Genomic DNA, 13,540 nt, shown 5'->3' on the forward strand with positions numbered 1-13,540 from the left:
AAGTTCTTCAGTAATATAACTTTTACTTATTAGGTACTGTTGTATTATCTTGTCGGCAGAGTTTGTATTCTAGGGGAAGGCATCAATTTCAGAGGAATATTTCTTTTTCTTGAGAAACAGGGATGGTAAATCCAAAGAGCTAATGCCTCAAAGAAAAATAAAAAACTTGTATTTATTCAAGAATTAATTATGCCTCAATCTCTTCGCTGAGAAAGATCACTTGACTGATCGTTAACCTGAAATTTGGTTTGAAAATCTTCCAGAAGGTTGAAATTAAAGAGTTAACACTTTTTTAGGCTATGAATCAATTCCAGTTCAAGACCCTACAGGAGAGATTTTCCCTGCCCTGGTTTGTGTTAGATTTGGGCCCAATTTGTAAATTTAGTGAGTAGAGTGTGAAGAACCTATAATTAGAAGTCCCAATATGGATATGTACCTGTCTAAAAAAGGAATATTGGTCCCAGTTAGTCAGAGCCCAGGGTTGGAAATTATAATCTAATGATCTCTTAGAATTTCAAGTCTATTTTTTCCTAAGGAGTCAATAAATGCTAGTCCATTGCTACTTTACTGAAACACAGTTTAGATGCTTGGATTTGATTTCATGTTTTCAACACATTTTTAGGATATCTAGTAATTCTGACCATATGGTCCTGATAAAGGGATAGATTTGTAGGACATGGTAGTTGGCAGGAAAGGGCATGAACTGAATCAGATGGGGGGGGCAAAAGAGTATGGAGCAAACTAATATTATGCAAGATCCCTTGTGAATTATATAGAAAAAAGTGATCTTTTAAAAAATATTTTATAAATTTGTATTAGAAAAATCTTATAAAAATGATGTCCCCCTCCCCCCATTGTTAGTATTTCAGACTACAAAGTTAATTCCTTTTATTTTTTTTTTCAGGGCTAATCATTTAGTGATCAGAATGGAGAGACCAATGCCTGGCACAAGATGGAGCTTCATATATGTCTGTTAATTGATTGGTGGACTGGAATACTAAAAAGACACACTATGATCCTCAGGGCAAGATCAATAGGAGTACAGTCAGAGGCTAAATCTCTAAGACCACAAAGGTTGAGATGGCTCAGTCGGTACAAAGCAGAACTAGGATTAGAATCCAGATTTTCTGACTCCGAATTTAGCGCTTTTCCCACAACATCACACTTCCTCTAAAATGTTTAAGAAGTGAGGTAGACCAGTATCTTGTCCCCATGAGAGGACTCTTTGGCTAGGGCTAGAATCACCCGCATCAACAAAAAATTAACATTCATACAACACTGTAAGGTTTAGAAAGCTAATTATCGCATTTTCTATTTAACCAGCACGGACGGTCACACCCTACAATAGTATTATCCCCATTCTACACTTGGAGAAATAGAGACCAAGTAACTACAAATAATACCCTAACAGACACTAGTAAGTGTCTGAGGCAGAACCAGAAAGCTGATGCTCTTGGCATCAAATCTCTACCCAATGCATAATGACAGAAATGGGAAAGACTTTAGAGGGAATTTTTAGATGAGGAAACAGATCTAGGGAAGTACTGGTCCAAGGACACATAGTTTCAAAGTTCGGTTTGAAACACGAGTCTCTTGACTCTGAGCCCAGTGCGCTGTCGGAAGCTGTGTCTAAAGTCTAAGTGATGAAGTGGGATGGGCAGTAGAGGATGGCTGGCTAATCAATGCAGGGGGGAAGCCTCCTGGATATAAAGTCTAAGAACCATGGTTCAAATTCTTCATTTACAGCCCATGACCTTGAACGCGTCACTGCATCTCTGGGCCCTCCTTCTGGATCTGTAGCTTTAAATCACGGTACTATGAATAGGAGACCAGGAGAGAAAATTTCGGTTTAGAATTGGTGGCCCTTGGGAGGAGGGAAAGAGTCGATCCCTTTGAGAGATGGGAGGTTTGACAAGTGACTTTAGCCGAAGGGATAAAAGGAAATTTCCGAAGATGAAAACAAAGCCTTGTCTTTGGGGTAGTGCCGGGCTGGGAAGGGAAGGCGATTACTCCTGACCTCGGTCAGAGTCAGGTTTGGGAGCCCTGAGATCGAGTGTTACCGCTGCGCCGCTGTCCCGTAGGGGGTCCTGTCAGCTTCTGCCCGGTGCCTCAGACTCCCCATCTGCCTCGGGGACAGACCCACGACCTAGAGCCCGGCTTATTCCTAGTCCGTTTCCCTGCAAAGAGAAAGGAGTGAGGGTGTGCTTTGGAAAGACTTGGGCTGTCTTTCAAACTGAGGAGGCGGGTGTACGATCAAGGTCACCCCCCTCTCCAGAGACCCTTCCACCGGGATGCCTGGCGGCGTGGGTTCCTGCAGCCGGAAAGAAGGGAGGCTCGCAGCGCGAGAAAGCGGGGGTGCCCGCCTGCACAGTGCCGCGGGCCCCTCCCTGGCACCCGGGCGCCGCGCTGGGCTGGGCTCCAGCGCACAGCGGGTTAAGGCGCAGCGGGGGCGGGCAGGCAAGGGGAGGAGTGTACCGTGCTTTGCGGGCCGGGGGTGCGGAGCTGGGAGGTGCGCAGAGCGCGGCGCTCCCGACTCCTTCCTCTCCTCTGGGTTAGTCTGTGTGCCCGGCTCTCCGGCGCGCAGGGGGTTAAGCGCCTCCCGTGCAGAGCGAGGGGGCCGAGCTGGGGAGCTGCAGCTCGGTGCTCGCATTCAGATCCGCTAGAGCAGGAAGATGGCGACGGACGGGGCGAACTGCGAGCCCGACTTCTCCCGCCACCCGGAGGACCCGGCGGGAGCCCCGGCAGCGGCGGCGGTAACCGAGCTCCTGGGGCGCGCGCGTTGCAGGCGGTGGTTCGGGGTTCTGGGGCTTAAGGTGGCGGGTACCGCGATCTCCTGGGCTCTGCAACCTTTTTCCCTCCCGGGAATACCTTTCGTCCCCACGCCACACCCCTGCGACTGGAGGGGTGGGGCGGGAGGTGGCCGAGGGCTGCTCCCGACCTTCCCTCGCAGCTGGAAAGCGCCGGGTCCTTTCCTCCTGCCTTCCTCGGCGGGGACTCCCCCCGGGGCACCTCTCCGGAGCCCGCCCCTCTAGCCGCCCTCACCCTTTCCCTCAGCTTACTCTCCTCGGTCCCACCCTCTTTGCACGCCCTCCTCCTCTTCTCCCCCAACCCTTCCCAGTCACCCCAACCCCTGCTGGTTTGGCCGAGGCTGAATTGTGGTGTGTAGCAGCGAACTTGACCCCCTATTGTTTGCATCTCTGCTGAGCGCGTGTTTGTGTGAGTGTGTGTGTGTGTGTGTGTGTGTGTGTGTGTGTGTGTGTGTGTGCGCAGGGGCGAGCCTTCGAGCTGGGCGCTTGTCACTGGCCAGCGATCTCGGAGATTCGGGGAAGGGGAAGAGGATGATGTCTGGTTAGGTGTAGGACAGGTGTGCAGAAGCCTATTGTGTGTTTGAGGATGCTTGCAGATGCCAGTGGGGAAAGTCACCACAGAAATCCACGGGTGCATTGGGCTCGGGGCTGCCAGTGACCGGGCATTGGCACTGCCTTTGACTCCTTGAAACCCCTCCTCACCTCTTCCCATTCCCCCTTTTAGGGTTGTACTGACAGAAGCTGGGGGTGAAGGGGGGGAGAGAAACAGCGACCAACGGAGACTGAGACAGAGACAGGTTCAAGACGAGGTTTTGTAGTTAAATCGCCTTTCTCCCCCCCCCCCCCCCCCCCCATATGCCCCGTGGTACCTGTCCTTCTCCTCCCCCGCCTTCATCTTTGTACCTTGTGGGTGGAAATCAGAGCAGGTGACAAGCCCCTACTGTTGAATAGAGCTGAACTCCACGTAATGGGTGGAAAATGTTTTCAGTATTTAAGGAAACAGCCTGGCTGTTTAAAGCCGCGTGGAGCCTGTTTAAAAAAGAAGGGGGAGAGGGGGGCCGCAGCTCTGCCTGCCTGCCCTTGGCCCTTCTCTTACTTCAGTTATCCAGTGTGGGGTTCTGATGAAGTGAAGGACATCAGAATTTCTGTTAACTCTTCTGTCTTGTACCATACACTTCCTTCTTGATTCTTACTGCTTAAACTGAGCTACATTTCAGTCAAAAGCAGGGGACAGGGCCAAGAGTAAACAGATACAATCTTTTCAACTTTCCCTAGCTAGCCTGCTTAATGTTATTTCCCTCCCTTAGAACCTTACCACTGGTGTAGGGAGAGAAGAAGGAAGGGGTGGGTGGGGGTGAGGGTAACAGGGACCAGGGATGGAGTGCCTCCATGGCCCTAACAAGAACTGAAAGGAGAAATATACAAGAGAAGGGACGATTTAGAAGAGAGCAGTCGGAGAGCTATTGATTTCTACTTCTGCAACTGCTAGATTTGGGTTTCTAGACTTTTAGAAGAATCCCTGTATTGACGTAGGAAATTTGTTTAAAAAGGCATTAAGATTGCCAATGAAATAGTCCAATTTATGATGTGGAAAGAAAACCAGTAGCCGCATGTGAAACACAATCGAGACTGCTTTTAAGCCAGAAAGCAATTGTTTTACTGAAAATGACCAGGAATCTTCCGGTGTGATGATGGATAAGGTAAAGTAGTGAAGGTGAAGATTTTTTTGATCTCCTTGCGTACTTAGAATAGGCTTCTTTGTTATGACTCTGAGGTCTTTAATCATCTACTGAAAGTAAAGCCAAACATAAACACTTGATTATGGACTCTATCTGATTGATATATTAGTTTAGGCCATAAATTCAGATGGTGATGGTTAGGTTGATTTTTCATGATGTTGTTGCTAGTTCTTTTTTTTTATTGTTTAATAATTCACAAAATCCCAGGAGTGGCTTGTGTGTATGTATGTGTGTGAACGTACAATTAGTTTGAGGTTTAATCTTGAGACTAGCCAGAGAAAATCTTAACCTGCTTTTTATTTCCAAAGATTCCTTTAGATTAGATATATTTTGGTGAGATTAATCATTTAGCCTTTTACAACTTTTTTTAAGTAACCCTTTTTTTAATATCTGGGAAAGCTTTTTTTTCTTAAAAATGTTTTTTTAAGATTTGTTTACTCATTATGTCAGCCACTCGCCATTGTCAGTTTAGTTGATGGCCTGAAGGCTAATTTTAAATTAAAGAGGAGCTGGAGAGGTGATATTTTCACACAAATGCAATTTATCACCCAGTATTTAAAAGCAAGAGATATTTCACACTCCTCCATATTCCTGGCTGATTGAGTCCTTTTTGCTACGTTTTAAATTCTGTATATTTTGGAAAGAATGGCTCTTTATATCTTTTTTAAACCCAGTTTCGTTTTATTTAAAATTGGGTGTGTATTTCTTTTGCTAATGATGACTTAAGTGATCCTTAAAAGCAAATTAAGTTATTTTTTGGAAGTTGGGTGTTTTTTTTCTGAAAGTTGATCTATTTGGATGGTTGCCTGGAAACAAGTTGAATTTATAGTTTTTCAGTTTAATATGATTTCCAGGGGAGTGTTTTTAATTCAGGTTGTGAAAGTTTTGTTTAGCTATTTAAATCCTAAAAACCTAGCCAGTGCAATGAAAGGGATGGTAACGATTAAGACTGCCAGTATTATTGGTGCTATCATATCAGTTATCAAGTGCCGTCAACCATCCCAGGAGTCCAGTGGTGTTTTCAATTCCTTAGCCAAATATTGTTATTCTGGGAATTCATATTATCATTCCACAGTGGAAATAACTCCCAATGTATAGGATAGCATGGAAGAAATGGACTTTTTGTTATCACCAAAGAATTTGAGAAGCAGGAGAGATAGAAATCATTCTGGGCTTTCCTGGACCATATGCAGGGGTCAGTATGTGTGCAAAAAAAATTTAGCGTATGTTCTTTGTTGTCATAGCGATGGCGCCAGGGGAAAACTTAGCAAGGATTTTGTTAAACAGTGCTAAATATCACTGAATGACTTACACCTGCAATGAAAGTATTAATAAAAAGAAGCTGTCACCTTTTATAAATTTTCCTGATGTCTTGCAGGTGAGTTTTGTGGTAGAGCTAGCAATGAAAAGATCTGTCTTAACTGAAATGAAAAGATTGCTAAGCCATTTTCTTTCAAAATACAGCAAAAATGTAGTTATCAAGTAGCTGTATGTGATGGATGCCTTGCCTTATCACTTTTTTCAAAGGAGAAAACAAAGATTTACTGGATTAAAAGCTTGGAATTGCCAACTAACCCAAGGATGGAAAAGGCATGGTATTTAGCATTTTTTTAAGGTTTGACATTTTTCTCTTTAATAATCATAGTTGACACTTCTGTAGCATTTTAAAATTTGAAAAGTGCTCTACAGTATGCATTATCTCCTTTTCAAGCAGTAAACATTTCTTTAAGTGCCTAATATATATCAGATCTGGGAATACCAAGGATGACAAAAGGTAGTCCTGGCTCTCAAGTTATTCATACACAAAACTATGGACAAACAAGATGCATACAGGATAAATTGGAATTAATCAGCAATGGAAGGCACTAAAATTAAGGGGATCACCTAGGATTCCTATAGAAAATGGAATTTTGACTGGATTTGTAGGAAGCCAGGAGGTAGAGATGAAGAACAACCTTCCAAGCATGGGAAATAGTGAGTATGCCTGTAATCTAGAACACGGTATGCTGGAGAAAGGGAGAAATGCTCGGGTGACATAGTCATGTTTTATTGCTTGAAGAGGCCTCAGAAATAATTGTATAGGCAAGGAAACTGAGGCCCTATGTATCTCATTTGGTCAAAGTCACACAATTAATGGAAAGTCTGGGATGTTAAGTATTCTTAGTTTGTATAACTTGAACCCAGATTAGAATTATTTTCTCACTCTATAGAATGGCAGTAGAAAGGCAGCATGGTGCAGTGGAATGAGGGTTGAAGATTAGAGTCAGAGAATATGTGGGATCAAATTTTACCTCTGACACTTATCAGCTGTGTGACCTTAGGCAAGTCACTTAAGGTCTTTGGGCCAGTACCCCCATCTGTAAAATACAGGTGTTTGGCTCAATGAACTGAAATTGTCCTCATCATTCTAAATCTATGATCCTCTGAAGAGTTTACAAATGCATGCCTTAGTGCCTTCATGGTCTCTTGTGAGTAATTCTTTCGCCAGTAGAAATCACAGCCCATCAATCCTTTCTTAATCATAACTGTGTCATTTTTGTCAGTACCCTTCCATAAATTCTCCATAAAAAATTTAACTAACATCCCACTCTTGATTTTTAACATTTCATGAATTGGCTGCCATATATTATTATCCCCCACTCCTCATAGTTGACAGACCCACCTTTTTCAATATCACATTGCCTTGATTGCATCGTTATCATTCTTTGATGTCCTGAAGTAACCTTGAGGTGCTTTTGACTACTTCTGTGCCTTTCATCTTTCCATTGTCTTTTACACCCTTCTGCATTTTGATTCTTCAGCTATCCTTGATTTGAAGCTATCTAGTACTATGGCCGATATGTCAGTGGGCTTACAAAATGAGTGTTTATGTTAGAGGTCATTTTAGGGGATCATTGAAAGTGCGGCTTCATTTTTCAAATATAACTCAGGCCACATTCTGTCCTGGGCCTGGTTCATTGCTGAGCTGCAATGCTTACTTCATATATTCATGGGCTAATACAGTGGGTACTCCATCTAATCACCTGTCCTCATCTGGTAAATATATATTCTCTACCAACTTGTTTTTTTCTTGTGTGACTTTCAAAGCTAATATTTTTTGAATTTTCATAGATCTCATTGAGGAGGAGACCTATAGTATTCTGAGATGCACTATCATCTGCAAACAGTAACATGCAGATGACACCTTACCCTCTAGAGGAAATCTATGCTTTCTTTGGACCCTTTGCAGGATGAACTCCATGACAGTAGTATAGACCTTGGGGAGCATGCAAAGGTGTAGTATGCTCCTTCATTTCTGACTTGTTTATCATTGATAATCAGAGCATCACTGAGCAAAATTATCACTCTGGTTGCAACTATCAAGGCTTCTTGTATCATCTTAAAATATGCATGAAGGACGCCTTGTTAAAATAGGGTCTGTAAGGCTATATTTTGCCCTACCAAATCAAATGCTCTTTGTAATCAGCAGATAATAAATACTTATTGTGTTCTCTGTACCTGCTAGTCTGCTTAGTGATTGGCAACATGTGATCTGCTACACAGAATTATCTGTAAAAGCCTATCTTTTGCCTTCTCATATTTTTAAACAAGGATATCCTCTATGGAGACACAGATCATTCTCATAAAGATTTTATAGACATCAGGATGTAGGATGTCAGCTTTACCAACACCTTCTGTCACCTTTCCTCTTCACTCTGATAATTTTTAAAAAATTGCTAATTCTCTTCCTCCCTTATTATTTTTCCCTGTATTGTGTGTTGTTGTTTTGTTAAATGCTATTGTCTTGTGCCTTAAACCAGAGGTGTCAGACTTTCCACCTACAGGCCACAAACTATCCAAAAACTACAAGTGGAGCCAAACTAGATTAAAATGTAATTGGGAAATGCTTAATAAAGTAAATAAAAGTGCAGTACAACATAGGTAATGTTAATTTGTGGTTTTCTAAGTCAGAGTGCTGCCCAGCAGGAACCCTTTCTATTTGAGTTTGAAACTACTGCCCTAAATTGTCATTGAACTGGGACATGTCACAGTCTCTCAATGCCCCCAGACATCTCTCCGACTATACATTGCAGGGAAGGCACTGATCTGCATTGGTAAAAAAAATAATTCTTCACTGGAATTGCATCCTATAGCAATGCAGTCATAGGTCTGGTTGTATATTTATGAAGCTGTGTAGAGATAGTACTATGGAAGCTAAGATTTAGTCCTGGTAGAGGCCACTTCATTTTCCACAGTGAATGTGGTCCCCAGCCATAGATCCTTATCAGCCATTTGAAAAGTACACACTGTTCTACACAAGCACAGAGTGGATAAGTACTGGATGAATTAGTGCAACTCACCTGATCAGAGAAAAGAAAACAGGGAGTGTGCATTCCTATTCAAGTTTCTTAGTCTAACTGTGTATTTATGTGTATATGAAGCTTAAGAGAATTACTGACTAATGGGTTAACAAATGAATCATTGCAACTAATTCAGTGGACATCATCATTAAACTTTCCCTGTCTTTCCCCAGGTGATTCTTTTATCATATTTAAAACTTCCCCTTTCCCATGTCTAACTTTATTTCTTCCCTTTTTACTTGGTTACTTTCTGTCTGCCTTTTACCTCCCTTTTCATTTATGTAACTATCAGTTTTCCCCTTTTATTCTTTTATTAAGAACAGGGATTATTTCCTAACAAGGAGGTAGCACAATTTATCAGTCAAGGAGTATTTATTAAGTATCTACTATGCTGTAGGCACTGGACATATGAATAAAACAAGTGTGTTAATAATTCTGCTGTCATAATTGTGACCGTGACCTGACGGTTGATGTTAGTAAGAACCATACATGCAAATATTGAGAACCATCTTAATGTCATGTGATTTCACGTAGGTAACCTTTTAATTCTTTTTTATTTGCTCACACTGAATGTCTTAAATATTTGCATCCATTCAGTAGGCTAAGTGCCAGTTAAAATGGTCCAGCAAATGCAATATAGTCGAGTTAATATTGTTGTGGGGATTGGATGTTTGTTTGCTGAGTGCCTTTGTTTTGAAATTTTAATGTTGTATTTAAACACCAGCAGAATTTCTTTAGAAGGTCTGAGTTGCTGCTGAAAGCACATCATTTAATCTTGGTGTATCAGGTTACTCTTTTGAATATTAGTGCTGGGATTTGCCATCTCAAGCTGAATCTTGGAGAGAATATTTATTAATGCAATTTGAGCTGCTTAAAAAACAACACTTATTTCATGTGATTGCTGGCTACTGCAGGTTATTTTAAACAAAGACCTTCTGCAGGGCTTTTGTAACATTGAAAGACAAATGATAGAAATAGGAAATATTGCTTTCTACTCTCTGAAGTGCCCCTTTCTAAAAGGGCAACGAGAAAGGAGGAAGTGGTCCTGGTTACGTATCTAAGACTGTCCTCATCAATTTCTTGTTCTCTGGTTTTTTCATTTTGGTCAAATTTAATTGCACCCAGTAGCTGGTTCTGGTTGCTTTCTGTTTCATAGTCAGTTTCATTGCTTCATGATCTTGTCCTGATTACACACAATGTGCTGCTTTGCTATCTTAAAAAAAGTACAAATTGTGTGTCTTCATGTATTTGTGTATGTATTTTATCAGAAAGAAGAGGTGCAGAGAAGGTCAGAGAAGAGATAAAATGGGCAAACTTGCAATGTTCAGACGCATTAATTTTAACCCTGTGATTTTTAACACAGTAAACATATCCATTATACTAATTCCTGTTCAACAGTTTGTAGTAATAAAGGCTGACCACTTATTTCTTCTAAGAATGATCCATGAAACTGAGTGTGGCTTTGAACATTATGAAGACTTCCATGCTGTTCTTTCTGTTTGCACAGGCTCTTGCTTTATACCAAAGCAGATAGACAAATTACACAGTACCTCGCACAAAGGAAGCAATAACATAGTTTTCAATGGACTAAGTAATAATCTATAAAGTTCTAATTCAGCCTTTGACCTTATTTGCCTATATGTCATTCGCTAAATCATTTAGTCTCCTTGGACTCCAGTTTCTTAAACCCAAAAAAGAGGGGATAGAGGTATTAACTAATGAAGCAGAGTTAATGTAAGAAGGATTGTGTGGTTTGAAAGTGCCTTGAAAAGACCCAGCATTTTAGAAATAAATATTCAATATCCATTCTCCCCCTGTGTTTTTCTTGAAAGATTAATTCTACTAGAGTTCCCCAGCTCTGTAGTTGGATACAGTGTAAATTTTGTGACTTAGAGAAAATGTATTCTTGATCTCATCTGGAAGGATGAATTTTAGGATGTTGGCATTTCTTCTTATTCAGAGTATTCAAAGTTTGGTCTTTGCCCATAAATTTCTAAAGACTCATTATTGCTTTCTTCTTTTTTTCCCCATCAGTTCTTCCCAGTGACTGCAAAACCACATATCCTTAGGTAAAAACATTGAATCAGCCAGAAGAAAACAATATGGGCAGTTTCTAAATGTTGTTATAATTTTTAGCACCATACAATCACAGATCATGAAATTTTGGAGCTAGAAGGAAGGAACCTTAGTGGTCATTCTCATTTTGCAGATGACAAAATTGGGCCATAGAAAGATGAAGTGATTTGCATAAAGGTCACTACAGGTTGTAAGTGACAGAACCAGGATTCAAACCCAGGTCTTCTGACTCCAAACTTAGTGGTCTTTCTTCCACTATCATATACTCTTTACCTAATAATAGTAAATATTTATTACCAAAGTATTACATACTAAGATGAAAAGCTAAGTCTGTAGAAAGTGGCTTAAATGGATTTTCTAGGTCCTTTAGAACAATGTTTTTGGCACAGATACTTATGTAAGAAGTTTTCTGCAATCTAGTGGTCTATCTGGGACAGTAGCCTCAAGGAATGTTCTAGAGGTCAACTGCCACTCAAATTCTCTTGTGTATTGCTTTTGTATTACTGGTGCAGTGGGGGAGGGAGGAGGAGGGGGGAAATCCATATTTTAAAATAGCTAACGAGCTGTGTGTCATTGTTAGCCATTTTTAAGACCGCAGGCTGCACACATGGATTTCTAGTCATGTGAAAAAAATCGGATGCCCCTGATCTAGCTCAAACTGTTCTCATTTTACAGATGAAGAAATTGAGATTTAGAGTGGATGTGACACAACTAGCCAGTGGCAGACCTGGTACTAGAACCCATGTCTCTAGGTCCCATCCATTGTCCTTTCCATTACAACATGATGTTTCCTGTGTTTACTTTCTAGAACAACTAATTGGGTTCTAAATTGCTTATTGGAGGATTCACTGTTGCAGCATGTAGAAAGATGCAGGCCATTCTTTTGCTGTAAAGTGCAGCCCTGCTTCATAGTTACCACCAATATTTCATCCTAGGAGTAGACCCAAGAGGTTGGTCTCTTACCTGGCTGACTTCAGGCTTGCCCTGTCCTGTCTAACACAGTGCTTCCCAAAGTAAAGAGTCAGTTGTGGTTTTGGGGAAAGAGCCCCCTGACTTTGCAGTCACTGTGCCTGGCTTCAGATCCTATCTCTGAGGCTCACTCTCTCTGTGACCTTGGACAACTCAGTACATCAGGAAACATTTATTAAACTGCTCCAATGTGTCAGGTCTTCTGCTAAGTTATGGGCATAAAGAGAAAGGCAAAAGATTTCTAATGGGAGAGACAACATGCAAACAACCATGTACAGACAAGCCATAAGGAGGATAAGAAGGAAATAATCAATCGAGAGAAAGCACTAGAATTAAGATATTTGAGAAGGTAGGACTTAAGCTGGGATTTGAAAGAAGTCAGGGAAGCCAGGAAGGGAAATGGAATGTTTTGCTCGAGGAACAGCAAAGGGGCCATTGTCACTGGCTTGGGTGTGCAGGGTGAGACGTAAGGTGTAAGATGGTTGGAAAGGTGGTGGAGGACAGTGTTTGAAAGGACTTTGACCATTTAATTTTCCTGGAGCTTCATTTCCTCCGAGGTAAAATGAAGGGATTAGATGATGTGGTTTCTTAGGTCATTGCTGTCTGCAGACCCATGATCTCTCATCCTCTGACGCCATGTGGCCAGAGCAGTTGGCTGTCCCCATTGCATCTGCTGGCACAGTTAGTACTTTACTTTTGCCTGGGAGGTGTTGGCTGTTGCAGAATTTCAGCACTGGCAAATAGAACACACTTAGCTCAGTGATGGTTTTTGTCAATCTGCTCTTGATATGTGTCTGCCCAGAGAAAGCCAAAACAGAGGTTATTTTTTCCTTACCAAATGATCCAGAGCGATTGAAAACAGAACAATACTGAATAGTTTGTGGGGATTGAATGGACTGCCTTTTCTTAAGGATGTACTTTTGTACATAAGTACTGTGCTCTGTGGGTGCCCTGTGCCCCTGCTTGCAACTCCAAGGCCAGCAGCTGGAGTACCTTTACTTAGTTTACTTACGCACAGGCTTTACAACAAGGTGATAAAATAAAAGCTCTCCCTGCCTCCTGCTCTGAGGATTTTTCTTGGTAGATGTCACAAGGCTAGGAAATAGAGTATGGAACTGAAATGTGTGAGTGCTTTTCAGGCCTCTGCAGAATTGAGGAATGATTTCTTTTAATTGAAAGGAAGTGGGAGAATCAAGCACCATCTATAAAGCTTATTCTTTAAAACTTTCCACTGAGATTACCTTTAATGTTTCACTAAACCTCTTTTTTTAATATCACTGTCACCTTCCAGTGATCTCTTCCCTCCCCCCCATTCCCTCCTTTACCACCCTGGTAACAAATAAATAGTCTAGCAAAACAAATCAATACCTTGACCGTGACTGAAAATGTATGCTACATTCTGCCCATATCATCCAGCACCTCACTGTCAGGAAGTGGGAGCCATGCTTTTACCATCAGCCTGCCGCCCAAGTCATAATCGGGCATTGCATTCATCAGAGCTGTGAGGTATTTCAGGTATTGTGATTTTCTTTCACAGTGGATGTGATCATCAAATAATCTTGGTTGTGCTGCGCAGTGCCATTTTGAATGATTTAGTGAGCGCTTTGTT

At 41.6% G+C, this 13,540-nt stretch overlaps 1 protein-coding gene across 2 annotated transcripts in view; it reads left to right on the top strand.

The window, feature by feature from the left end:
* The first annotated feature begins 2,622 nt into the window (after positions 1-2,622).
* Positions 2,623-13,540, top strand: part of CTTNBP2 (cortactin binding protein 2) — a 191,432-nt gene continuing 180,514 nt past the window's right edge. For both annotated transcript variants that reach the window (XM_072652951.1, XM_072652952.1), the window contains exon 1: positions 2,623-2,753. In XM_072652951.1, the coding sequence (XP_072509052.1) occupies positions 2,673-2,753 (81 nt within the window). In that variant the 5' untranslated portion in view covers positions 2,623-2,672. The remainder of the gene's footprint in view (positions 2,754-13,540) is intronic.

Source organism: Notamacropus eugenii, chromosome 3, assembly GCF_028372415.1.
Source record: "Notamacropus eugenii isolate mMacEug1 chromosome 3, mMacEug1.pri_v2, whole genome shotgun sequence".
NCBI lineage: Eukaryota > Metazoa > Chordata > Mammalia > Diprotodontia > Macropodidae > Notamacropus > Notamacropus eugenii.